Raw genomic sequence first — 27,427 nt, forward strand, 5'->3', positions numbered from 1 at the left:
TTTTTGAGAAAGACTTGGCATTGAGGCTAGCAGTAATGGAAGCAGTACAGATCACGGCAGAAAGTGGGCTAGTGGAGGACCAGCGCTGTTAGCATTTCTTCCCCCTCCCTCTGGCCGTGAACTCACTCAGATATGTGATGTGAATTCATCAGTGTGTGTGATGCCCGTTTAGAGCGCGAGAAGGTCTCTGGAGTGCCGCCTGTCTCTCCATGCCCACTGATGTCACTCGTGTATGTCTGACCTCACTCATTCAAACAAGTCATCGGGGGTCAACCCAATATTAGCCATATTCTGTCGTTCTTCTGTACTCCCATGCACCATATCCATTCAGAATACAACAAGATTGAGCGCACTGTGGAAAACCTGACCGAACCAGTTCAGTGTTATTGCCCATTATTTCAGATTGTATTTTTTCTGTCATATTTAGTTGAGGAATAGCTTTTCCACAGGACTAGAAATTGGAATACATGCTTTTGGTAGTCCTGTTGCCTAGCAACTGGCAGGCATTGCATCGAGTGCTGTAAGATCTACGTTGCATTGTGGTGGATACAGAGAGGGAGTTAAAATTTTAGATGCTCTTTTGATTCCGAATTCATGAAGCTGACATTTTTATTCTTGCTATTTGTGGTTTGTAATGTTTTCTATCTAAACCAATAGAATTTGCTCAATGCTCGATTTTTTGTATATAAATAGACATAATCGCCTCTCATATTGCTTGATCTTGTGCAATTTAAGTGTAGACTGATAACTGAGTTTGTTTTAAAACACAAGCTGTGCTAAATGCTGTTTGGAATTTGTTGGATTTAGCATATAGGTTGGTAGCAAAACTGTGTCACAGGAAATGACAGCAGAATCCTTCCATGGAAACAACCTCAGGAAATGCGTTCTTATCTCACAGCGTGCTTAGCTTGACATAGAATCCCAAGAGACCCCTATTCCACCAACAGAATGCTGGTGCCAAAGCCAATGCCCAAACCTGGAACCATTCTTGGATGAGTTTCCTTTAAAATGCTGGAATTTGTTGATTAACTGGCACTGCCATAGTGCTTTGCATCGTTGGAGAGAAACTAACTAGCTAGTCGTGAGTGTTTCCCCAAAACGTAGTAACATAGTTAGGGCCCGAGCACTGATGGTGCGAGGACCCTCTTGGATCTGCTCCGTTTATTATTTAGGGCCCGAGCCCAGAATGGGCGAAGGCCCTATTGTTCTTCTAAGTATTATTAGGGCCCGAGCACTGCAGTGCGAGGACCCTGTTGGAATTGCTCCGTTTATTATTATTCTTCCGCTTCTTCTTCTCCAAAATGAAAACTCACGAAACTTTGCACACGCATCAGACCTGGCGAAAATTTACATCTGATATGGTTTTCAGAAGTGGGTGTGGCAAAAATGGCTCGATAGCGCCACCTATAAAATTTCAACGGAATGCGCCTCGAGCTATGTTTCACGTACATGTACGAAACTTGCTACACACATGTAACACCAATACCTACAAAAAAGTCTCCTGGTGCAACATCCGAAACCCAACAGGAAGTCTGTTATATTGAATTTCCTGTACGATTTTTGTGCAGTTTTTGCCATTTTCAGGCCTCGTACTTTAACAAACTCCTCCTACAGTTTTTATCCATCATCTTCAAATGAGTGTCATCATAAGGCCTGTGCGATGCTAAATTGTGAAGATCTAGAGTTTTCGTCGAAGGGCGTGTCCCTGGCGGCCTGACAAAATTTGATATAGCAACTTCCTTTTTCATGGCGAAATAAGTCAGGCAAACAATGTCCGATCTGCCTCAAACTTCACATGTTTGATAACAGTCCGGTCCTGAACACATGCCAGTGCCCATATTCAGTTATAGTCATAGCGCCACCTGCTGACGACAGGAAGTGATATGTTTAACATTGTTACAGACTCCTAGCAACATACTGAAAAGCATTAACAAGTCTTAAATAGCAGGGCTCGCAAAATCTCTAGCCTGACGTCCCGGGGCTACTGTGTTTTCCAGTCGGGCTACCAAAATATTACACCGGACTGCCCAACGGGCTATCGTAAAGTAGAGGGCTCCTGCAGGTCCTTAAAAACTCCTCAACTTAGTTGTATCAAATTTAAGGCCATAAAAAGATTTAAATATGTTAAATAGTATAACGTCTTAATTATAATTTAAGAGGTCTTACAGTTGAGGACGGAAAGTAGGGCTGGGTAAAAAATATTCTCCGATTTTAATCGATCTTCAGTTTAACGCAATGATATCGATTCGGGAAATCCCCAAATCGATTCTTAATGCGCTTGCTTCACGTAAGAGGATATGAATATTCACCTCTCGTCCTGAAGGTGTCACCATCAGCTGCTTTTTTTGCAGAAAATCTGGTGATCAAAAATGATTAGGCTGTAGTTAAGAACTGTTTTATGGACAGTTAGAATGTTTTGTATACGCAGACAAGGGCTTTATGATGGGCCTGTTTTGAATTTAGAAAAATGTTTTATTTCTTAAACATGTTTGAAGTTCTTAATAGATTTCACTGTTGCACATTTAGTCTTTTTATTTTTTTTACAGTAATGTGCATTTTGCAGTTTGTTTACATGGTATACAATGGATGCACATATTTATGACTTCTTGTTACAGTGTTCATTTAAAATAAAAGTCGTTTAAAATAAACAACTGTGTGCACCCTATTATTAATGTAGATGTGTATTTCAGTAATAAACTTAAGTAGGAGAGTTTCAGTTACCAGCATTTATATCAAAATATGGATCCCATGTCTGCAAAACTAACATTTTAAATGAAATATTGATAGCTAATCGATATCGAATCGAATTGAATCTAAATAGAATAGAATCGAAACCATAAAAATAAGAATCGAATCGAATCGCCGAATTGGTCACAATACCCAGCCCTAACGGAAAGACGAGAACTTTTTACATATAAAGAACAAGAAATTCTTAGGAAATACGTGTAGTTTCAAAATGTTATCATGCTCAGAGGCCCCAAAAACATTAAAGTGTCATATATTTTTGTCAGATTAAAGCTCTAATATCAGGGATGAAAACCAGAGGTCCTCATAAGATAAGGAATCGGTTGACCTCTAATGCTATTTAGCTCGTTCTCAGTGTATAAGAATGACAATAATGCATAGAATCAGTTGATATGTACTGTACTGTCAGTGTACTTTTACATAATTATTTTGTATAGATGCTTAAAGAGCATTAAAATCTTTTTTTAATCTTTAAAGGAAAAATTATGATTTATATACATGTATACACTCTCACTGATAGAATAAAAAAATATTATAAGTATGACACTATACTGCTCAGTTCACTTAATTAGAATGAGAAACAAATACATCAACTAAGTTAATATGTATTTATTTTTAATATGTTTGTTTATAATTATTTCACAGATGCTTATAGATCATTAAAATAATATTTAAAATTGGTTGTAGATCATAAAACATGGTAACTATTTAAAATAGGGTCTCTTGTTAACATTGGTTAATGAACTAACAAACATGAACGAACAATATATTTGTACTCGATTTTCTTAAAACTTCATCAGAATAATGTAAAAACACGGCCGATGAGAGTCTGTAAAGGCGTCCCTGATGCATCAAATACTGTTGCCATGGCAAATAAAAAAAAAATACATTCAAATATTTGTTTCCTGTGTTTTTGAGGCAGATAGCGTGCTTAGAATTTAATTTTCCATTTTCAGTTTTCAGTGATTTATTATATCTTTAAAGTGCAGCATCCAAACTCTTTGAAACTTTTTCCATACAAAGAACTATTCATTCTGATCAAACACAGTTCATTTCATAATTATACAAAACTCCACGAATGAAAGAAAATTAAAAAACATATCTGATCTCACTCTGCTCTGCACTCTGTGTTTGTGTGTGTGTGTGTGTGTGTGTGTGTGTGTGTGTGTGTGTGTGTGTGTGTGTGTGTGTGTGTGTGTGTGTGTGTGTGTGTGTGTGTGTGTGTGTGGTAAGTGGCTGAGTGTAAGGAGGAGGGATGGGTGGTAAGAGAAAGAGGAGGAGAGACAGTTAGGGTTAGTCCAAAGGGTTACTGTGAATGCATGTGCCCGCTGGGCACCGTTTTCCTGATGCTACCGGGATGGTGATTGCGTTTGTGGTGAGGGCCCGTCATCGCTGCTTGCAGCTATATTCTTCTTCTCCAAAATGAATCGCGTTTTTGAGGGCCTAAACATACCTGAAAACTCATGAAACTTTGCACAGACATACATCAAACCTGGCGAAAATTTACGTCTGATATGGGTTTCAGAAGTGGGTGTGGCAAAATGGCTTGACACCGCCACCTTTACACGTTCCGCGGTGTGCGTTTTCAGCTGTGATTCACGTACATGCACAAAAATCAGTACCCACATGTAACACACCAATACCTACAAAAAAGCCTCTTGGAGCAAAATACGAAACCCAACAGGAAGTCGGTTATTAATAATTTTTTCAGCAAATTTTGTCATTTTTGCCATTTTCAGGCCTCGTATTTGAACAAACTCCTCCTAGTGATTTATTCCGATCAACGCCAAATTTGGTGAATCTAATCTAAAGCCCTTTGTGACGTTAAATTGCGAAGGATTAGAGTTTTCATCAGAGGGCATGTCCGTGGCGGCCTGACAAATTTCGATGTTTCACCATGAAAAAGGAAGTTGCTATAACTCAGGCATACAATATCCGATCTGTCCCAAACTTAACATGTGTGATAACACTCCTGACCTGAAGATTTCTACATGTCCATATTCAGTTATAGTCATAGCGCCACCTGCTGGCAACAGGAAGTGTCATGCTCTACTCTGCAACAAACTCCTCCTAGAGATTTATACAGATCAACACCAAAATTGGTCAGTCTAATATAAAGGCTTTAGTGATGTTAAATTGCGAAGATCTTGAGTTTTCATTGAAGGGCGTGTCCGTGGTGACCTGACAAATTTCGAGGTCTCGCCATGGACATAAAACTTGTTATAACTCAGCCATAAAATGTTCGATTTGCATAAAACTTCACATGTTCGATAAGAGTTCTGGCCTGAACACATCTGAAGGCCAATATTCTATTATAATCACAGCGCCACCTGTTGGCAACAGGAAATGACTTGTAGCAAACTCCTCCTAGAGATTTAATGATATTAACATTATATTTGGTCAGTCTAATCGAAAGGCCTTAGAGATGTTAAATTGTGAAGATCTTGAGTTGTCGTTAAAGGGCGTGTCCGTGGCGGCCTGACAAAGTTTGATGTTTCGCCATGGACATAGAAGTTGTCATAACTCAGCCATAAAATGTCCGATCTGCCTCAAACTTCACAGGTTTGGTAAGAGTCCTGGACTGAAGACACCTAAAGGCCAATATTCAGATATTATCATAGCCCCACCTATTGGCAGCAGGATATATCATATCTTTCACTGCACCAAACTTCATATGTTTGATAAAAGTGCTGGCCTGAACACATCTACATGCCAATAATCAGTTATAGGCATAGCGCCACCAGCTGACAGCAGGAAGTTTGGCACATATAAATGACTTGGCATATTTCTCCATATTTACTGTATTAAAAGCATACTGCCCACCGTTCGCTGTTTTCCTAAAGCCACCGGTCGTAAAAAGAAAATTTACTATATAACTGGAGTGTTTTGGAATTTGTCAAATTTTGGATGGATAAATCTATAGGTCAGTACACTTAAATCAAAACACAATATGGACTAGTGTCTGTGAATATTAAGGGGCAAAAATACTACGGATGCACCAAATGTACCGAAATGATACGGTTGTAGAGGAAAATCTGCGCTGAAACAGCGTAATGAGAATCATTCCTAAAAAATCTGCTCCTGTATACAAAAAGAAGTACTTGCGGGTTTCCGTCAAAATAAAAGTCAACATTCATAAATGTTAGTATTGTAATTTTAGTGTTCTGTAAAATAAAATAAAGTAAGACAAAATCAATGATAACAATAGTTACAACACCTCGATTAATACATTCATTATAGCATTCATAACACATAGTGTAATTTATAGGGCTGTAACGTCCCAGTCGATTAATTGGTCGATACGGTCTGGTTCGACCAAAATTCTGATTGGTCGATTTTTTGCCGCGCTCATTTCATCAGGTGGAAAGCACTAATTGTGTTATATTATATTAGCATTGCAGTCATTAGGATAACAGAGGTAGTAAAACGTGGTTCAGGCTGAAATAATTACGATGTATCATAATCGGTCTGTATATAGGAAACATAAGCATTCACCTCTGTAACATCTATATGCGTTAATCAGAATTACGATGCGATCAAATGGCGCCAAACATACGCACGTGAATTACACGCGCATCACTTCTCCGCATTCAATATGAACTGAACTACAACATCACCTGATGACAACGGTCAGACATACAGCGGTAACATTATTGCAGTATGAGGGGTAAAGAAAGATTCATTCATTTACATTCATGCACGCACATTTACAACTCACTCACTGACGATAGCAGAGAATGAAACCGAAAGTAACTTAAACAACTCCGGCGCAACTCCAGTCAGCGCTCTGTACACGCACAACTTAATCATATGCCAATAGCAGGTCTACCTTTACAAAACGAATAAGGAATTTAGTACATAGATAATTAATTAAATTAGCACCATAGTATCGTGTATCGGCGATCTCTCAGACTGACACTAGTAAAAGCTTTATTCGTGTCTCAGCCGCGAAGCTGAGCTCTTATGTTCAGCCTCGTTCTGTGCGAGCTGCGCAGAGCGGCTGAAATGATAGTGTCTGACAGTTATACTTATATGACAAAAATAATTTTCTAATATGTTGCACATTACTCAAAAGTTCTTGTGATATCACTAGTTGACAACATAGTACTGTTTTTTCAGAAATCACAGGCTATGATATTGCGCAGGTGCACGTGATGCACCGCTGTCAGAGACGACAGACTCGTGTGTCAGACTCATTTCAGTGCAAAATAATTAGGTCAAAAACGATTTAATATACTGCAAATAGTCTATTAGTTTTTTGTTTATTTAAAATTAATTTAGGCAGACAACAAGGCTACCAAGTACTGAGCACAGTGCGTATCTAATTAATGTAACGTACTTTTTTTTTTTTTTTTTTTCTCCACAACGTCTTTTTTAGTCGATTTTTAGTCGAAAGTTTCAGGACTTCAGTCGACCAAGATTTTCTTTGGTTGATTACAGCCCTAGTAATTTACAAATTCCTGTAAAATGCTGGAATTTGTTGATGAACTGGCACTGCCATAGTGTTGTGCATCGTTGGAAAGAAACTAAGTAGCTAGTTGTGACTGTTTCCCAAAAACGCAGTAACATAGTTGCATCTCTGTCATTTGAACCACATTGGTTCAACGATATAGAACTATTTGTAGGCCCCTGTGATTTCCGCAATCCGGAAAACGCAGACAGAATTGAGGAATCTAGTCATAAAAAGAAAATTGAAAATTGGAATGTTTTGGAATTTGCCAAATTTTGAATGGATAAATCAGTAGGTCAGTAAATTTAAATTAAAAAACAATTTGGACTAGTGTCTGGGAATATTAAGCGACAAAAATACAATTCAAATTTGAATCCCACATTTTTCTGCGTGTCTCTGTCTGAAAAAAAGGCACAGATGCGTAGTTTCGTATACTACACACATACGGAAGTGCATGTGATGCTCGCAGTGTTTTTAGGCTCTGCTACCTCAAAATATGAGAACATTAACACATAACCATCATCTCTAGAACTGCTCTGAGAGTCACTTCTTGAGCATTTTACATTTTCTTGTAAGAAAAACCAAAACTGCCATAATATCTTATACAAACAGAAACTGAAAGGTCTTCACAGCAACCCGTTAAAATATTTGGTTTAACTTAAAGAAACTGACAGAAACATATTACTTAATGTAATTATAGTACTACCATTAATAATAGATGTATTATTTAAACATTATTTTTAAAGAATATTTAGCAGATTTATTTACCAGAAAAATGTAAATACACAACACAGCATTTCTGAAAAAAAAAAGATATTAATACATTTTATAAATAACAAAATTTGAGAATTTTTTTTTTAACGTATTTCATGGGGCCTTTTAACTTTTAATAAATTGCTGTTAAAATGTTTTGTTCACTCACCACCAACTGGACAGGGGTGGGAATTACTGTTAAATTACAATAGATCACTCTCAGTGTAATCTGTCAAAATGATGCCTTCCGGTTTTTCTGTCACTGATAAAAAAAATTCTGTCAATGATGGACAATTTTCGGAGTAATAACATCTACTAATTAATCGATTTGAGATCACAATATCAGATGTCAGATTATTATAGTTAATTTATACAAACAAAAGAAAACATGTTATGCAGCATGTAACTGGCCTATACTGCTATATACCTTTACGATAGCACACCCGAAAATGAAAATTCTGTCATTATTTACTCACCCTCAGGTTTTTCTGAACCTGTCTGTATTTTTTTCAGCTGTTGAAGGCTGGTAACCAAACAGTTGACACCAATGACTTGCATACTATGGAAAACAATACTTTGGATTATTGATGAAACACAAGAGCTGTATTAACCCTGCATAGACAGCAATGTAATTACCATGTTACATTGTTAAAATAGTCCATGTGACTATCAGTTGTTCATCAGTAATATTATTAAGCTACGAGAATACTTTTTGTGCGCAAAGAAAACTAAAATAATAATTGTATTGAACAATTCTTCTCTTACATGTCATTTTCTGTTGCCATTTACAAGAGTATCATGACGTATGCTTTTTTTAAAGTAAGGACTACTTAATCTATGTTCTTACTACCTTTCTGGGCCTTGAATGTGGTTGTTGTGTTGCTGTCTACGCAGGGTCGGATTTAATCAAAAATATTTTAATTTGTGTTCTGAAGATGAACAAGTGTTTACGGGTTTGGAACGACATGAGGATGACTAATTAATGACAGAATTTTCATTTTTGGGTGAACTATGCATAGAAGTCAGCGGCTTTCCCCACTACTCATTTTCTCCAAACAAAAATGGCATCTGATGACTATGTAACTATTTTTTGTTCCCTGTCATTTAGCTTTATTTGATGTTTGATTCATCACAGGTTCCCTTTTTCTTCATGGGGTTCCTTTATGAACACATGAGCGCTGATTGTTGACACACTAAAATAACGTGTTATATAATTAGGTGGAATGACAGATAGAATGTTAGCTTGCTTGTCTCACTCAAATCAACTCAAAACAACCCTGATACATCGCTCTCTGTGTGGCTGTATTGGCACCAACATCATTTGGTGGAGAAGGTGTAAGACACAACAGTGTAGAAAATTCAGAATGTAGGAGTAACAAATGAACGAGCACATTTAGTCTTACTTGCTATTACTTCTGATTGAAGTGACACTGAAAGTCAAAGCTGACCAGAATAGATTCAGTCTGAGATCAATGATGGTTCACTGTTTGCCCCTTTGGTCTTATTCTGTGCATGAGATGCTTCGATGCATTGGATAAAGCAGATAATAATGACATTTTTGTTTGTTTGTCTGTTTTGTTTGTTTGCTCGCTGTATTCTTGCAGTGTGTTTCTGTTCGTCATTCTTTAAGTTGAGCTCTGATTTCAGTCATTTTGTGAACATGTTGACCTTGGTTCCCTTTTACTTGCATGGATTATGTTTCTTTGACTAATCACCAACTTCCTGGTCTTTTCTCGGACATGGACGTGAATTCTGAACTCAGCCCACAGTGTTCCTGCTCCCGGAGGAGTGAATTCTGCATGGTGTCAATGTTAGCTGTGGGAACGACTGCCTCGCAATGCACTGTGTGACCCAACTGACCCCTTGCGTCCCTCCTTAGGACCCGAAACCAACACACTAACCGGAACCACTTACAATTAGTTCCCAAAGCTAATTTGTTTTGAAGTGAACATGCATGGTAGACGCTGGAACCTGTGTTTATGTGTAATTTTCTCTCTTTCTGTTACAATGCTTCCCCCAGCAAGGACAAGTTTGGAAGGTTTGCACAGCTTTTCACCTTCCTAAAATTTCAGTCCCCCCTTCCCCCCGCTCTCCTACCAGTCTCATGTCCCATGATCTTTCTGTACGCAACTCACAAAAAAAGGCCCTTCCCAAACTGTAGCACCTGCAGGACTCTTCTGTTTAATCTTTCTTTAAACTAATTCATTTCTGTTTCATTAGCTTCAAATTGTTCGTTTTGATTGTTGCTTTGCCGACTTAAACTTACGCCAGTCTTACAGATGTTGAGTTGTGAGAGCTGGGCGATATAGCTTAAACAATTTCTCAATTATATCTCAATATGTTAATGTATTTATGTTATGTTACTAAGTGGATTCTAAATGTTTATTGCAATTAGTAAAATACAATTTTTTCATGTTAATGTTTATCTGTATTTTATACTGTACATAATGTTGTGATTCCTAAATTCCCTCAAGCATAACAATATACAGTATGTTCATTTTCAGATTATCGTTCCTAAAATGTTTAATATTTGCTGTTATCTAGCACTTCCAATTTAAGTTAGAATTATATGTGACCCTGGACCACAAAACCAGTCATAAGGGTACTTTTTTTTGTAAAATTGAGATTTATACATGATATGAAAGGGATATTTGGCAGAGATACAACTATTTGAGGGTGCAACAACTAAAAATGTTGAGAAAATCGCCTTTAAAGTTGTCCAAATAAAGTTATGTGCAGTATTACAAATGAAAAATTAAGTTTTGATATATTTACGGTAGGAAATGTACTAAATATCTTCATTGAACATGATCTTAATATCCTAATGATTTCTGGCATAAAGGAAAAATAGATAGTTTTGACCCATACAATGTAATTTTGGCTATTGCTGCAAATATACCCGTGCTACTTAAGACTGGTTTTGTGGTCCAGGGTCACATATGATGACAAAAGGAGGAAAAAAAAAATTGTAATAATATCGCCCAGCTGAATATATGTAACTGCAAATCTTTGCTTACATTTGTTGGGGTAATATTATTAATGCATGAGGCTTATTTTTCTTTTATTTCCCATTTTTTCCCTTATTTGTTTATTTTTACCATCCTCTTTATTTTCACCAAGTTTTGCTTTTAACTGCAAAGCACCAGTTGGATGTCAGTACGATAACAAGGAAGAACAAAACCAGCCGTTTTTGAGCCATAGTGTAGATTCTCTGTGGGTTTATTTATTTACTTATTCCGCTGTGATTGGCTGTGTTAAATTATCAGTGGGCACAGGAGTAATTTAGCTAATGTAAATTTAATGTTAGCGGGTCTCATTCTGTTAGCCTGGGCTGACTGCCGGTTTGCACTATTTCCAGGGCCTGCGAGTAACCCCCGTCAGTTTGCTAGCCATGCGGTGTCTTTTTTTGGGAACGACCTAATGGGCTTTGTAAAAAAACACGTTGTCTTACAGCACCCAGAGCCTCTGTGTGTTGCCGTGCACACTAGAATGGTCTTGAGGTTCGATGCTGCGTTAGTCGTAGGTGCATGTCAAGCATCATGTAACGTGTCATGTGACCATACACACTGCCCTGCCTCAGCTGCACGTCCACTGGCGCGTTCCAGCTCCTTCACTCTGTAAGACACTCACCTCTTACAGAACAGCCAGCCAATCAGACGCACTGTCCAGCAAACCCACCATCTCTCTGTTGCTCTCTCTCTCTTTCTCCAGGACTGTTTCTGATCATACACTGCTGTCCGTGTTCCACTAACTGCTCTCCAACTTCTCACGCAGCACCTTGTCCGTTTGAAGAGCAATTTCAATTCTGTCCTCTCTCTTTTCCTCTTTTTACCTTTTTTATCTGTCCTTTCATTAGGGTTGGGAATCCAGAATGTTAACATTTTTAAAACAATGTGCTAAAATACTTTTGAGTTTGCATTCCTAATTCCTAATTTTGACACTGTTCAACAAAATATGATAAAGTAGATTCACAAGCAAATGACACTTTTGAACTCATAGTTTTTGATCGAATGAGTCAAAAATATGTGCATATATATCTATATATAATATAATTTATTTATTTTATAGTACAATGAAGTTAAAAATCGTTATGACCATAAAATTCCTTTTGATTCCCATTCCTACTTTCCATCTGTCTTTCTTTCTCTATTTTCAGTCTCAACATTGTCTCTTTCTCTTTTTTTATTTCTTCCACTGCATTTTCTAACTGTGATCAAACCCCCTGCACTTTACCTCACTGTTCATCCTTTCTGATCTGTCTCAAACGGTTTGAATCTTTGTTTCATGATCAGTGGAATATCAGTTTTCTGCATTTGTTCACTGTGGTTCTGTTCAAGCTGTTGCACGTTTACCAGTGATGTTTTCCCTGTTCGTTGTAGGCCTGTGGAGATCCCAAGGCAAAGCCTTCTTACCTGATTGACAAAAACCTGGAGTCAGCTGTGAAATTCATCGTCAGAAAATTCCCGGCCGTTGAGACGCGCAACAACAACGTAAGTTTGATTTTCTGAATCAAGTATGTTTTAGTGACTCTGAGTGAATGTTATGATATTGATGTATAATGTTTTATCCTTGTATGAAATTCCAATTAATGTTTAATGTATTAAAGGTGCTGCAAGTGGATTTTTTTTTTTCTAAAACCTCTTACAGCACCTTTAATCAATCAAGATAACTTTTGAAAAAGTGTTGCATATTTTGTCCTGTTTTCAGTGGTGCATCACTAAATGAGGTTTTCATCACCATTTTTACTAAGGAACATCCCAGTTTTTCAGCAGTCAATGGAAGGTGTTCTTTCCTCCATGCTTTCTTTTATTATATTGGATCAATCAAAATTCATAATGTTAAGAATACTCATCAAGGCACAAGAGAATATGCCCCTCTGTTTAAATCTGGTGCCGTGACCCGGATCATATCCAATATTTTGCACTAGTTTCAATATTGCCCCCACTTTTTCAACAGTCAGCAGAAGGTGTTTTTCCTCCATTATTTTTGCTATTAAATTGGATGATTGCATGTTAAATACTCATCGGATCATATAAGATATTTTGCTCTAGTTTCAGTGTTGCTTCCACTTTTTCAACAATCAGTGGAGGGTGTTTTGTCCTCTGTGCTTTCTGCTATTATATTGGATCAGTCAGAATTCATAATGGTAAAAATACTCATCAAGGTACAAGAAAATATGCACCTCTGTTTAAATCTGGTGCCATGACCCGAGTCATATTAGATATTTTGCACTAGTCTCAGTGTTGCTTCCACTTTTTCAACAATCAGTGGAGGGTATTTTGTCCCCTGTGCTTTCTGTTATTATATCGGATCAGTCAAATGTAAAAATGTTAAGAATACATAAGGCACAAGAGAATATGCCCCTCTGTTTAAATCTGGTGCTGTGATCCAGAACATATTAGATATTTTGCACTAGTCTCAGTGTTGCTTCCACTTTTTCAACAATCAGTGGAGGGTATTTTGTCCCCTGTGCTTTCTGTTATTATATCGGATCAGTCAAATGTAAAAATGTTAAGAATACATAAGGCACAAGAGAATATGCCCCTCTGTTTAAATCTGGTGCCGTGATCCAGAACATATTAGATATTTTGCACTAGTCTCAGTGTTGCTCCCACCTTTTCAGCAGTCAGTGGAAGGTGTTTTGTCCTCCATTCTTTTTTTTATTATATCAGATCCAATCAAAATTCATAATGCTAAGAATACTCAAGGCAAAAGAGAATATGCCCCTCTGTTTAAATCTGGTGCCATGACCCGGGTAATATTAGATATTTTGCACTAGTTGCAGTGTTGCTCTCATTTTTTTAACAGTCAGCGAAGGTGTTTTTCCTCCGTGCTTTTTGCTGTTATATTGGATCAATAATTGGATCAATTAAATTAAAAATGTTAAGAATACTCATCAGACACATATGCATATTCTCACCTCTGTTTACATCTGGTGCCGTGACCCGGATCATATCAGATATTTTGCACTAGTCTCAGTGTTGCTGATGAAATAAAAAGGCTGAAAGGGGCTCCTTAATGGCATTGACTCTTTAATAAATGTGACTTTAGATGGTTTTGAATGTTAGTGGTAGTTCAACAGAAAACTTGGAGAATAGTCCCTCTATGTCAGTGGTTCTCAACCCTTATTGTTCAGCATTTCTGCTATAAATATGAAAAAACTGCATGTTTTGAATTTTTTATTGATAACATTGAATTGATCATGGTTAATTCATTTAATATTTAAAATAAATAAGCCACAATTAATTTTGAGTTTCAAAATTTATGCTCTCTATTAACAGTCTGTGTTCTTCAATAAAAATGGAAAATTAAAAAAAGATTTCTGTGTACATCTTTATTTTGTTTATTTTTTTAGAATTCTATTTTAGATAAGAGCTATATCATTGGTATAGTAATGGTGAATAATATATACATATAGAATTAAGTAATAAATATATAAAAAAATTATTTAATAATAATTTATATATTTATAATATCCCCCAGAAATTGAATGAGGCCTCCTAGTTGAGAACCACTATTCTAAATGATGACTATAGATCATTAGCAAAAATACAGCTTTGTATACATCTCTTGTGCCGATATAAAATGGATGTGTTATTGACTCACTATTATAGTAGTGAAACAAGTGCTCAATAATCTGTTTTTTCTGTTTCAGCAGTTTTAGTCTCCCATCTGATTCCCATTACACCCCCTCAAACACCACAGTCACCAAGCCCAGTCTTTTCTGTAACACTCTGTTGCCATTCCCACAACCCTGAACATCTCTGAAGCATGTCTACCATGCTGTTCATGGGTTACCATGGTGTTCATTCCTCAACCATCAGAGAGTGATTCAAACATCACTGCTTATGGTTGTGGAAAATGAAGGTTTAGTTTGAGGTCATTGTAAAAACACAATGTTTTCTCATGCAGCCCAGTTTTTTTTTTCAATTATGTTTTATTATGTTGTGTCAGAACATGAGGTAAAGTCCTCATCAGAGGGGCTTTCCCAGATCTGTCTGACTTTCCAGGAACCTTTGGCCACTCTTAACTTGGCCAGAACACCTCAAATAGAATTTATTCCTAATGTGAAATAATTTTGGTCTGGATCAATCCATAGAATGCAGCCACCTTTTCTTCACTGGTGTTTACCAGATTAGGAAATGACAGTGACTCAGCCCATGTTGCTTTCGGAATGTAGGCGTGCCGTAGATTGACACCTCTACTGGTTTTGGCCTTGCATTCCTGCTGTTACAGTTTCTCTGTGCACAACTCAAATGACTTGTACTACTATAGAGAGTACATTTTCCCCCTGGTTATTTGTCTCAAATACCCCTTTTCCTCCGACAAGATCCTGGTGCTTGGGTCACATTTCCAGCTTTTTTTTTTCTTCAAAACTAGACCATTCTAGCTTCCATTATAATCAAAACCGGTTTCTACATTGGAAACACCCAATTGGTGTGACGGACACTCCTTAATTTTCCCTATTTGTTTATAAATAAAATTTAATTCACAAAAATCATGTGTGAATTCAGTTCTAAGAATTTTTTGTATATGTATTTAACTTTTTGATCTACATCAAAGCAATGTAACAGTGTACAAACAGATCAGATATGTTATCGTTCAGCTATCAAATAAATGGAAATTTGTGCCAGCAAGCTCTGGAATGTCAGTCAGCCCCATTTCAGAGGAAAAGGGGTAAATATGACATTTAGCCTAAATTTTATTCATGAGCCACAGAGGAACGGTGTTTTTGCGAAAACTGAGCATTGTGACATCCAAGATCTGCTTTGATTTATTTAGTGAATTGTCTCATAACAAATTAACCAAACATTTTTTTCATGTGTGCTTTAAAATATGATTTTTATATTCATTCCATGTCTCAAGTGTGTTTTGTTCATTTTTTTTTTCATTTGGTCCCTTTTTAATAACCAACCACCATGTCCTTTTGAAGTGTTGTATATTTCAGATGCCGCTTTGCCTTCTACTTTTGTGTTAAAGATGTTTAACTGCTTCTCGCAATGATGTGGAGCTGTGTCATGTTTAACTGTGTTTGAGTTGCCTTTTAGTGTTGTTTTTTATATTTCCGTTTTTTGTTTTTTTGCATATTTGCATGCTTAACATGGCTATTTTCTGGATTATTCTTTTGGTAAGTTTGGACTCCATGTGGAGTCCCATTTGCTTTATTTAGTTCCTGCTCTTATGTATATGTAGTTTAACATTTCAGTTGTACTCACATATATATGTCGGTATTTCAGTAACCTACATGGACAAAAGGAATCTCAGATGGGCCCTTTAAAGCACTCCTAAAATATAATGCCTATTTATATGTATCTAGCTGTTTGACTAGTGATTGGGATGTGTTCTGAGCTTCCTTTGAGTCTGTTATTGCACGGTTACATGCTTTCCTCAATATATTTATCCACTCTATTTAAAACAAGTATGAAATGAGGTTTAGCCGTTGTGCACAGCATCACATAGTTTTGCCCCAACACACTTTATACTGAAAAAAGCAGAGATGGAGATAAAAAAAAAGTTTGAACTTCAAACTGTGCCAAATGTAGCTTTGATTTACAGTTTGCTTGGGTTTGTGAAAGAATCTCATGAAATCTGCCAAGAATGTGTTCAAGTCGTATTTTACACCAAAATCCAAAACTTTTGTGCTCATCAAGGCTGCGTTTATTTAATTAAAAAATGCAGAATGAAACTGTAATATTGTACAATTTTAATGCAATTTAAAATAGTGGTTTTAATATAATTTAAAATATTATTTATTCCTGTGAAGCAAAGCTGAATTTTCAGCATCATTACTCAAGTATTCAGTATCACATGATCCTTCATCAGAAATCATTCTAATATGCTGATTTATTATCAATGTTGGAAACCGTTGTGCTGATTAATGCTTTTTTTTTTGGAACCTGAGATTTTTTTTGAGATCCTTTGATAGATAAATCATTAAAAAGAACAGAATTTATTTAAAATAGAACTTTTGTTACAAACACCTTGTTCAAAATCTTTTGATTTTGGAGTGAAATGTGACCTCATTATTATTTTACTTTTTAAGGTTAACCCTTGCAGTACATCTTTATCACATTTTCCTCTCCCTCTCTGCTATTTTTCATAATATTATCTCTACCTCATATAGGCCTACAGTATTTTAATACCAGTCTCATTTTACATTTAACCTCATAATCTAGTAAAAATATCCTTCTTTAGGATAGGATGTGAATATATTTCCAGTAAAAGTATGCAGGGTGGGGATGGTGTGGTTTGATGGAACTTGAGTCTTCTGTCTTAAATGTAGTTTCTCTGATATTGGGCTTTATGGGTATCTAAAGTGCATCAATAACTCTTTTAGCTCTAACCTGGTTTTCTGGAAATCCTGATAGATACTAAGGATTCTGTCACTAACTTGATTCTAGAGCACATTTGCACTACCCTTCACTCTGAAATGACAAAAGTCATTTTTAAGACATGTTTGAACTTTTTGAACTAATATATAATATTATCCAAACTAAATCACTAAAATACAATGATATTAGCAGGATATCATATAATATAGATGTGCATGTTTAAAATGAGGTCAGAATGCTCAAGTTATTTTGAGTGCCTTCCCAGGTGCAGCGGCAATGCATTTTTGCTCTAGAGTTGCAAATACCATAAAGACAACCAAGGGGTAAAGGCTTGTGCGTGTCAGGACTTGATGCAGGGTTCATTCACTAGTTTGACTTAAAACGTAAGATCTGAGAACCTTGTCTTTGAACGGGCTCAACAATAAGGACTTTATTTTTTTTGTCCAAACAGGATGGTTTTACCTGCCCTGTCAGAATTTCATTGGGTCTGCTGCATAAATGTGACCCTGGACCACAAAACCAGTCATAAGGTTAAATTTGACAAAACTGAGATTTATACATCATATGAAAGCTCAATAAATAAGCTTTCTAATGATGTATGGTTTGTTAGGATAGGACAATATTTGGCTGAGATGCATCTATTTGAAATCAGAAATCTGAGGATGCAAAAAAATCGAAAAGACTGAGAAAATCACCTTTAAAGTTGTCCAAATTAGGTTCTTAACAATGCATATTACAAATCAAAAATTACATTTTGATATGTTTACAGTAGGAATTTTACAAAAAATCTTCATGGAACATGAACTTTACTTTACTTAATAAACTTTACTTAAAGAAAGAAAAATCAAAAATTTTGACCCATGCAATGTATTTTTGGCTATTGCTACAAATATACCCCAGCGACTTAAGACTGGTTTTGTGGTCCAGGGTCACAAATGATAAATAGTTTTATATGTCCACATTTTCTGATATATATTCATACATCTCAGGTATACATTCATAGAGAATACAAGTATATGCAGCAGATATGACCTTTTTTCCCTTTTATTTCTAACAGAATCTCAGTTGTAGCAAATTTTGTATAGATTCACCTGAATTGCCATTTCACAGCAGCAGTGTTCAGTGCATCACAAAAATACAAATGTTGAACTTTGCACGTCTTAAAATAGATGACAATACAGAACTGTACCAAAAAGGGCAAGTAACAGTTCCCGTCAAATGTCTTGAAACTCTCCCACATCCCTATTGTTGAACCCTGCTCTGAGACTAAATCCAATAGGCTGAGATTTGTTAATTTTACAGGTCAAATGATCTAATGTGAGCCCTGCTGATGAGTTTCCTGATCAGATATCAAAATTGTGTGACTTTGTTTAATGTGACAGTGTTTAATATGCACTTTTTTATATTACAGCAACAGCTTGCACAACTACAAAAAGAAAAGTCAGAAATACTGAAGAATTTAGCTCTATATTACTTCACCTTTGTGGATGTTATGGAATTTAAGGTATGAGTGCAGTCCTACTCTGTTGACCGCATTAAAGAAACACCAACAGAATAAATGTCTGCATAAATTATTCATATATTCATTATGTAAATTGTTGCAGTGAGTTGAGTGAGCAGTTTAAGTTAGATGGTTTATGAACTGTTTATAGAAATTAAGTCTGCCATTGTTTCATAAATAAGGCCCTGTGGATGTAGTGTTTATTTGTATACTATTTTTTATGTGACAATGGTATTTTAATATTATTTATATACTATTATAGTATTCATATTTTGAATTGGCTTTTGTTTTTTAGTCTTAATTTGAGCAAATTGATGTGCTTTTGTCATTATGTATATTAAGTATTCGTATTTTTAGTCATTTTAGTACTTAAAGATAAACTTTTCAGCTAGTTTCCAATTTGAGTTCTTCATCTAATATTATTCACTATTACTGTTTAATTTAATTATGTTATTCTGTATACTATTGAAAATACAGTTTATTAAGTAAAATAATACAAAATGATACATATTTCGGTAACAGTTTACAATGTTTCTTTTAGTTAATGTATTAACTAACATGAACAAACTGTTACAGTACATTTATTATATTATTTATTCATCTTTGTTAATGTTAGTTATTAAAATTCAATCAATGCTAGTTCATGTTAATTCACAGTGCATTAACTAATGTTAACAAGCACAACTATTGATTTTAATAATGCATTAGTAAATGTTGAAACATTTACTATTAATAAATTAATAAATGCTGTGGAAGTATTGTTCATTCGTAGTTCATGTTAACTAAAGTAGTTAAATAATGAACTTTATTGTAAAGTGTTACCCATATTTTTATCTTTTTATTTTTTAATAAAAGACGTATAACCATAATGTTTGTGCTTTTCTGTTTCTCCAGGACCATGTTTGTGAACTTCTAAACACTATTGACGCTTGTCAAGTTTTCTTTGACATTGTGAGTTGAATTAATTTGAGTCAATACTGTCTTTTCATTTTTTGTTCAGTCACATGCCAGATGTATAACACAGCGTCTTTTTTCCCCACAATGCAGACTGTAAATTTTGACCTCACAAAGAACTACCTGGACTTGGTTGTGACATACACTACCCTGATGATGCTGCTTTCTCGAATTGAGGAGCGCAAAGCGATAATCGGCCTCTACAACTATGCCCATGAAATGACACACGGTTCAAGGTAATGCATATATAAATAGCATCTTTTTCATCAATGAAGGTTTCATTGTGCCGTGGTTGGGAGTGTTTGAGTGAGCTCACGTTTTGTGATGTGTTTTTATTCAGCGATCGAGAATATCCCAGGCTTGGACAAATGATTGTGGATTATGAGAATCCACTGAAAAAGATGATGGAGGAATTCGTCCCTCATGGAAAAGTAAAATCTGCATGCTACAACGAGTTTAAAAAAATCCATGGTTTAATCTGAGCTCTCTGCCATTTTATGTCTGTTTCTCTGTTTTTGACAGTCGCTGCAAGATGCACTGGTCTCCTTGCAGATGGTGTACCCACGCCGGAATCTGTCTGCAGATCAGTGGAGGAACGCTCAGCTGCTCAGTTTGATTAGTGCTCCCAGTACCATGCTCAACCCAGCTCAGTCCGACACGGTCAGGATTCAATATAGTCCTTAATTATTTTTGTAAACAGTCCCGAAACCTACAGTTATCATCTTGTAAGCCTGAATTCTAGCTGTCATGGCAAGAGACTGATTTGAAACTCTCTTCATTGGTAATGTCATGCATACCAAATAAATGGCTACGTTTACATGCAACCAAATAATTTGTTAGTAATCGGTTTGATGGCTCAATCAGAATGAAAAGCCTTCATGTAAACACCTTAACTGATCGAATGTAATTTGAATCGGATTGAAAGGGGTGGTTTATTCCTTTTCTAATGTGATCGATAATACAAGTGCATGTAAACACTTGGATTGAAAACCAAAACTGAAAGGACTGCACATGTGCAATGACAAACTAGCCTCATGATGTGCGGAACTAGCTGTTCTTCATGTTGTAAAAATGAGTGTTCTGTCATTATAAAACTCTCCTTTCACTCAGTGTCTGTGAAGTGGAGCAGGACAACATCCCACCAGTCCTTGTTTAAGATTCTCATCCACAGACAACTGGTTTTTGAGTGTGAGGGAGAGGCATTTTTACTGCGTGATAAATATAAGCAGCACGACACAGCAGTTTATGCTCATTGTCGCCAAATTATGACTAGAAATTAATAAATATTAATTCTGCTGTTAAAACAAATTTCCGATTTGAAGCTTGTGACATATGTGACCCTGGACCACAAAACCAGTCATAAGGTTAAATTTTACAAAACTGACATTTACACATCATATGAAAGCTCCATAAATAAGCTTTCTGTTGATATGGTTTGTTAGGATAGGGCAATATTTGGCCGAGATGCATCTATTTGAAAATCTGGAATCTGAGGGTGCAAAAAAATCTAAATACTGAGAAAATCACCTTTAAAGTTGTCCAAATTAAGTTCTTAACAATGCATATTACTAATCTAAAATTACATTTTGATATATTTGTAGTAGGAATTTTACAAAAAATCTTCATGGAGCATGATCTTTACTTAATTTCCTAATGATTTTTGGCATAAAAGAAAAATCAATAATTTTGACCCATACAATGTATTTTTGGCTATTGCTACAAATATACCCCAGCGACTTAAGACTGGTTTTATGGTCCAGGGTCACATATAAGCAGTGTTGTGGGTAACTAGTAAAGTAACTCATTACTTTTTAATTGACGAGAAAATATCTGAGTTACTTTTTCCCCTCATTTATTGATTAAAAGCTCTCTTGTGCCTATGTTAAGAGAAATTGTGAGTAAGATGTTACTTTAGTTCTAGGATAAATGTGAACATGAATTAATTCATCCCACTTACTAAAAAAAACAGATACAGTATTCCTCGAAATGAATAAAAACAGTGAAATTCAACGCAAACCTGCAATAATTAAATATGTTAAATAATACAAATATCCTTTATGTATTTAATTCAATTTTATTAACCGATGTCTTTGCTGCTGACCTTCGATGATCCAATTCATCCATGCTAATAAGCAAAAATTACTCAAGATAATCTAACATTTGTTTTCCCCTTTTTTTTTTATTGCTTAAGAGTTGACATTTTTTCTTTTTCGGTCTACTGTACAGACGTGAAATTACTGTTCTCTAAGGCTTTTGGTGTGAAAAGGCTTTTACGTTTGCCAAAAATATAACTCTTTATATTACAAACAAACAAGCAAGCCCTGCCCAGATTTAAAAAGTAACACAAAAGTAACGTAATGCAATACTTTCCATAACAAGTTACGGAATTAGTTACTCTTTTAGGGAGTAACTCAATATTGTAATGCATTACTTTTAACACTGACAAAGCTTTTATTAATATTAGCGGTATTGCCATTGATTCTGACCAAAACTAAGTATCGTCAAGCTGTTTAAAATCTTACAATTGCTTAATAATTTAAAATGATAAAAAAAAAAAAAACAGCTAAAAGCTTTTAGCATTTTTCTGAAAATAAAATGTAACTATCTGATGGAAAAACTTTAACTTGTTTCTGTTATATGCTAAGTTACATTTCTGTTTTTCTTGTTTAAAATTAAAAATGTTTCAGTTTTTTTAAGTTAAAATTTAAATTTAAATACTAAAATTACTAAAACTTAAATAATAAAGGCAAATGAAAATATGAAACTAATAAAAATGACAACAACAAATAACGGAATAACTTCGGTTATTTCAACTAAATTTAAAGGAACACTCCACTTTTTTTGGAAATAGGCTCATTCTCCAACTCCCCCCGAGTTAATAAGTTGATTTTTACCATTTTGAAATCCATTCAGTCGTTCTCCTGTTCTGGCGATATCACTTTTAGCATAGCTTAGCATAGATCATTGAATCCTATTAGACCAATAGCATCGCGTTCAAAAATAACCAACGAGTTTCCATATTTGTTGTATTTAAAACTTGACTCTTCTGTAGTTATATCGTGTACTAATACCGGCGGAAATGCAAAGCTGCGAGTTTCTAGGCTGATAAGATTAGGAACTACACTTCCATTCCGTCGTAAGGAAGTTTGCTGCCGTAATATGGCCGAAGCAGGCGGAGTATTATCAGAAAAGAGTTCACAGCTAGTTTAGCATTTGCACATGTGCTGCGTGATATTACTGCTCCTGCTTCAGCCTTATTACGGCAGCAAACTTCCTTGACTATTACGCCGGAATGGGAGAGTAGTTCCTAATCTTATCAGCCTAGAAAATTGAAGCTTTGCATTTCCACCGGTCTTAGTCCACGATATAACTACAGAAGAGTCAAGTTTTAAATAGGACAAATAGCGAAACTCGTTGGTCATTTTTGAACGTGATGCTATTGGTCTAATAGGATTCAATGATCTATGCTAAGCTATGCTAAAAGTGATATCGCCAGAACAGGAGAACGGCTGAATAGATTTCAAAACGGTAAAACCCAATTTATTAACTCGGGGGGAGTTGGAGAATGAGCCTATTTCCAAAAAAAGTGGAGTGTTCCTTTAAATAAAAAAATAAAAAAAGCTAATTTAAAACATTAATAAATACTATAATAGTTTGCTATAATTAGTTCTCTGGTATGCCCAGATATGCATTACTACATGGTTATTTAATATATAAAGCATTTTTGTTGCATTTCCAGCAATTGTATTGATATAAAATGACTCGTATTGTGAAAAATTTTTTTGAACATTGTTTGATTAAATGTATTCTGTTGATTTGTGTTTCAGATGCCCTGTGAATACTTATCTTTGGACACTATGGAGAAATGGATTGTCTGTAAGTGTGCTATTAAAGAAACCATGACATTTAAAACAAACTCTTTTTACTTTCTTATTTAATGTCTCTATAATGTGTATGGTTCTTCTATGCACATTATTCTAAACATTTTCCTGAAATTTTCAAATGCATAGATGTCACCAAAGTTAGATTTCTTGTGAATGCTCAGATTAAAGAAAAGCAATTATTGTTTAAGGATTGATTTAAGAAAATTATTAGTTTCTAGTCTTTTTGTATAGAATTAAGGCATTTACATGATGTGGTTCTAGATTTTTGAATTTCTATTTTATTTCCCACACTTTCTGTATTCATTTTGAGAAATCTGCAGAATGTATTTAAGAACAATGAAAGGTGCACTACTTTCTCTGTGGTAACTTAAAGCATCATAAAATTTACCAAAATCTTTAACAATATTTGTAAACAACTCTCATTCCAATTGCTGAAATCTGGTAATGCAGATTCTGTTAGGGCCTAGTTTTTACACATCTCACAGATTGACTGTGTATGTGATATGTAAGATATGTGATATGTAAGAGTCTTTCTTTATTACATCCTAGTCGGGTTCATCTTGTGTCATGCGGCTCTGAACAGTGACCCAGCGGCTCTCAGTCTGTGGAAGTTGGCCCTTCAGAGCAGTTCCTGTCTCTGTCTGTTCAGGGACGAGGTCTTCCACATTCACAAAGCTGCCGAGGATCTCTTTGTAAACATTCGCGGGTCAGCCATTTCTACTGGCACACACATTCTCACATTTTCTATAATTAATTTACGTATTGTGTCTAACATAAATGTAATGTTTTTAAGTATCAAAATGTGGTTCATGCATATCATATAAAGCACATCATTGTATTGTGTAAATATAATAATGCTGATGTGTTTGTTTTCTATCTTCTTCAGTTACAACAAACGTGTCAATGACATCCGCGAATGCAAAGAATCTGCTCTGTCACATGCGTAAGTAGAACCTCTGAAAATGACATTTTAATAAAGCAATTTCTAATCTAGGTGTACGTGGTAACCTGGTATTTCTGAAGATACCAAACCACTGGTCACTCATCTATATTTATAGTATCTACTTTTTTTTTTTTGTCCAGGGGCTCCATGCATAGAGAACGCCGCAAGTTCTTGAGATCTGCCCTGAAAGAGCTTGCTACAGTGCTGGCAGACCAGCCAGGATTACTGGGTCCCAAGGCTCTGTTTGTGTTCATGGCTCTCTCCTTCGCCCGTGATGAGATCATTTGGCTGCTCAGACATGCAGACAACATCCAAAAGAAAAGCACAGATGATTTCATTGACAAGTAAATCCAGTTCTTACATGTCAACGCTCAATCTTGAATTCCTTTTTTTTATTATTATTATATCTATTCTTTAATGAGACTTCAAAAACTGAAAACTTCAGTCATTTTTATTCATTTGTGTGTGACTAACTGCAGATTGTTCATGCAAAGCATTGCAAATGTTATTTTAATAATATTTTAATACTCTATATTAGTGCTGGGCGATATGGAAAAATCATGTATCACGATATGGATTATTTTATATCACGATAACGATATATATCACGATATACCAAAATAAAGTACGTTTTCAGTTGTTCTCTGAAAAGTTTGACAAAAATATCCTTGCATAATTTTTTTGCAACTTTATTTTTATTCGTTATTTGGAGTGACATTTAACTGAACTGTCACAAATGAGAAAAATACATTTTAGTGCATCAATATAAATGTATCAAATGACAACAGATGTGGTGAAGGTAGAGCTACAGTAGCCTTCACATCTTTTATCCACATCATAGTTAAATAGGCTATTATCAAAATAAACTATTTTTTTATTAAAGTGCACAGCCATTTCAAGTTTCTGAGCAGAAAAGCACTCAATTATAAAAAATAAACAAAACATTTTTCAACCTTGTAGTGCAAAGTTTGCAAACCAAAATAAAGTATCACGCCTGTTTCACACATACTCCGTCTGCAGTACAGTCCGTGTGCGTTACGTATGCGGTGCAGAGGCAGCACGGACTCGTTTTGCTTCCACACAGAACGCGATTGCAGTCCGTTCCTGATCCGCGGGTGTTTACCACAAACACACCATTTATCCGTTATTTTAATTTCAAATCCAAACGTGCTTTTTCAGCATTGGGATACTCTTTTATCACAGTACACTAATACAATAGACATATTCACGTTTAAACTCAACGTATTATAAACAACGTAGGCTATTATTCAATGCACTTGACTTCTAGATTTGTATATTAAGTTTCTCAAGCAAGTTGCAACACATTTAAACACAGCATAGGTAGGCTATAGCTTCCTTTTCATATTGAAATTGGGCTATCACAAATATTTTAAATTAAAACTTACCACAGACAAGCAGTCGGCTCTCTGTGCCTTTCTTTCGTATTAAATCTTTATTAAAAAGCATATTTTAAAGAACTTTTCTACAAGTGTATCTATTATGTTGCCTTGTTTATTTAAAACTGCACTATTTTAAACCTAGCCAAAATCCACGTGTTGACTGTGAAACACAGTTGACTGCATTTATATGCATTTGTGGTACATTTCCGTGTCAATCCATGTTCATTTTTACAGCGAACAATGCGCTGTCACTTTAATTCAGCGCATGCAGCGCAGACTCTGTGCCGAAAGGATCGCTCCACTGCTGCAAAACGCACCGCTTCGGGAACGCACTGCCGGACAGCAACCGCGTGCAGTGTGAACGATCTGATCCGTTAACATGGGTGCGGGAAAAAATACGCAACGCATACACACTGCAGACGAAGAATGTGTGAAACAGGCGTCAGCTTCCGACGCGGAAACAGTCTTTTGGCAGAGTTTGCACATGACTGTCTTCTGCTCCGTGTCGGAGCTCTTGAAGCCAAAATGCAACAAAATCACTGACGTACCCCCACGTGTCGGTAAAAGGACTTCTTGTCTGCTGCCTGCGTAGCAGTTTCAGTTTGTTGCGACTCGATCCGGGCATTCATCTTCAACCTCTTGAGTCTCCATCTTTAGGCTAAGCACTCACGAGAGCATGTCGCAACAACGTAAAGCGTCACGTCGCACAAGACGGAGTTTCTTTGTGAAAAAGTTCGTTTTTATTCTTGATAATCACTTATAGGGTAGAGTATGCATTGCACAGCAACAAGACACTGTCATACATTTGTCATAGCCTATTTAATGCAATGTTTTCTTTAGTAATTGATCAAATTCGGTTAGAGACGATAGAAACGATAGAAGAGAAATAGGACGATAGACACTTTTCTATCGTCCCCACGATATATATCGTCATATCGCCCAGCACTACTCTATATAAATTTATAATATTTTGGATTGGCGCTTATTTTCTGAACCAAACTAACATTTTGATTAGTTGCCAAGTTTGTAATCTGATTTTTTTTTTTTTTTGTCAATTAAAAAATAATTCTATGTTTTTAGCTTAATATTTTATTAAATTTAACATTTTTTTTATATTTTCAGTTTTCATGTTAGCGTTTTAGTAATTTTGTTTTGTAATTTTTTTTAACTTCTATTTTTTATTAGTAATTTTAGTACTTAAGTTTAAACTTATTTTAATTACTTGACAAGGTTTTCATTTACATTTAAGTTAAAAAAAAAATTCATATTTTTTCTTTCTTTCTTTTTTTTATATAGTTTTATTTTTTTTAACAATAGCACCACTTCCCATTTGATTAAATTATTCAGCACATTGTTTATTATTTTATTTTATTTATTTATTTATTTTATTTACAGTGCATTGCATTGTTATTTTAGTGTTATTTATATAATGTGAGTATATTTATTAACACTTTGATTTTGACTT

General features: G+C 35.5%; 1 protein-coding gene across 4 annotated transcripts in view; it reads left to right on the top strand.

The window, feature by feature from the left end:
• Positions 1 to 27,427, top strand: part of nckap1 (NCK-associated protein 1) — a 70,761-nt gene that overhangs the window by 2,786 nt on the left and 40,548 nt on the right. The window contains exons 2-12 of one of the 4 annotated variants that reach the window (XM_073845588.1): positions 9,969 to 9,986; positions 12,328 to 12,438; positions 18,692 to 18,784; positions 19,676 to 19,732; positions 19,829 to 19,971; positions 20,076 to 20,166; positions 20,258 to 20,395; positions 23,563 to 23,611; positions 24,169 to 24,325; positions 24,506 to 24,562; positions 24,703 to 24,906. In XM_073845588.1, coding sequence (XP_073701689.1) covers positions 9,969 to 9,986; positions 12,328 to 12,438; positions 18,692 to 18,784; positions 19,676 to 19,732; positions 19,829 to 19,971; positions 20,076 to 20,166; positions 20,258 to 20,395; positions 23,563 to 23,611; positions 24,169 to 24,325; positions 24,506 to 24,562; positions 24,703 to 24,906 — 1,118 coding nt within the window. The remainder of the gene's footprint in view (positions 1 to 9,968; positions 9,987 to 12,327; positions 12,439 to 18,691; positions 18,785 to 19,675; positions 19,733 to 19,828; positions 19,972 to 20,075; positions 20,167 to 20,257; positions 20,396 to 23,562; positions 23,612 to 24,168; positions 24,326 to 24,505; positions 24,563 to 24,702; positions 24,907 to 27,427) is intronic. The other 3 variants (XM_073845589.1, XM_073845590.1, XM_073845592.1) reach the window with 3 other exon arrangements.

The sequence above is a fragment of the Garra rufa genome, chromosome 8 (assembly GCF_049309525.1).
Source record: "Garra rufa chromosome 8, GarRuf1.0, whole genome shotgun sequence".
Classification (NCBI taxonomy): domain Eukaryota; kingdom Metazoa; phylum Chordata; class Actinopteri; order Cypriniformes; family Cyprinidae; genus Garra; species Garra rufa.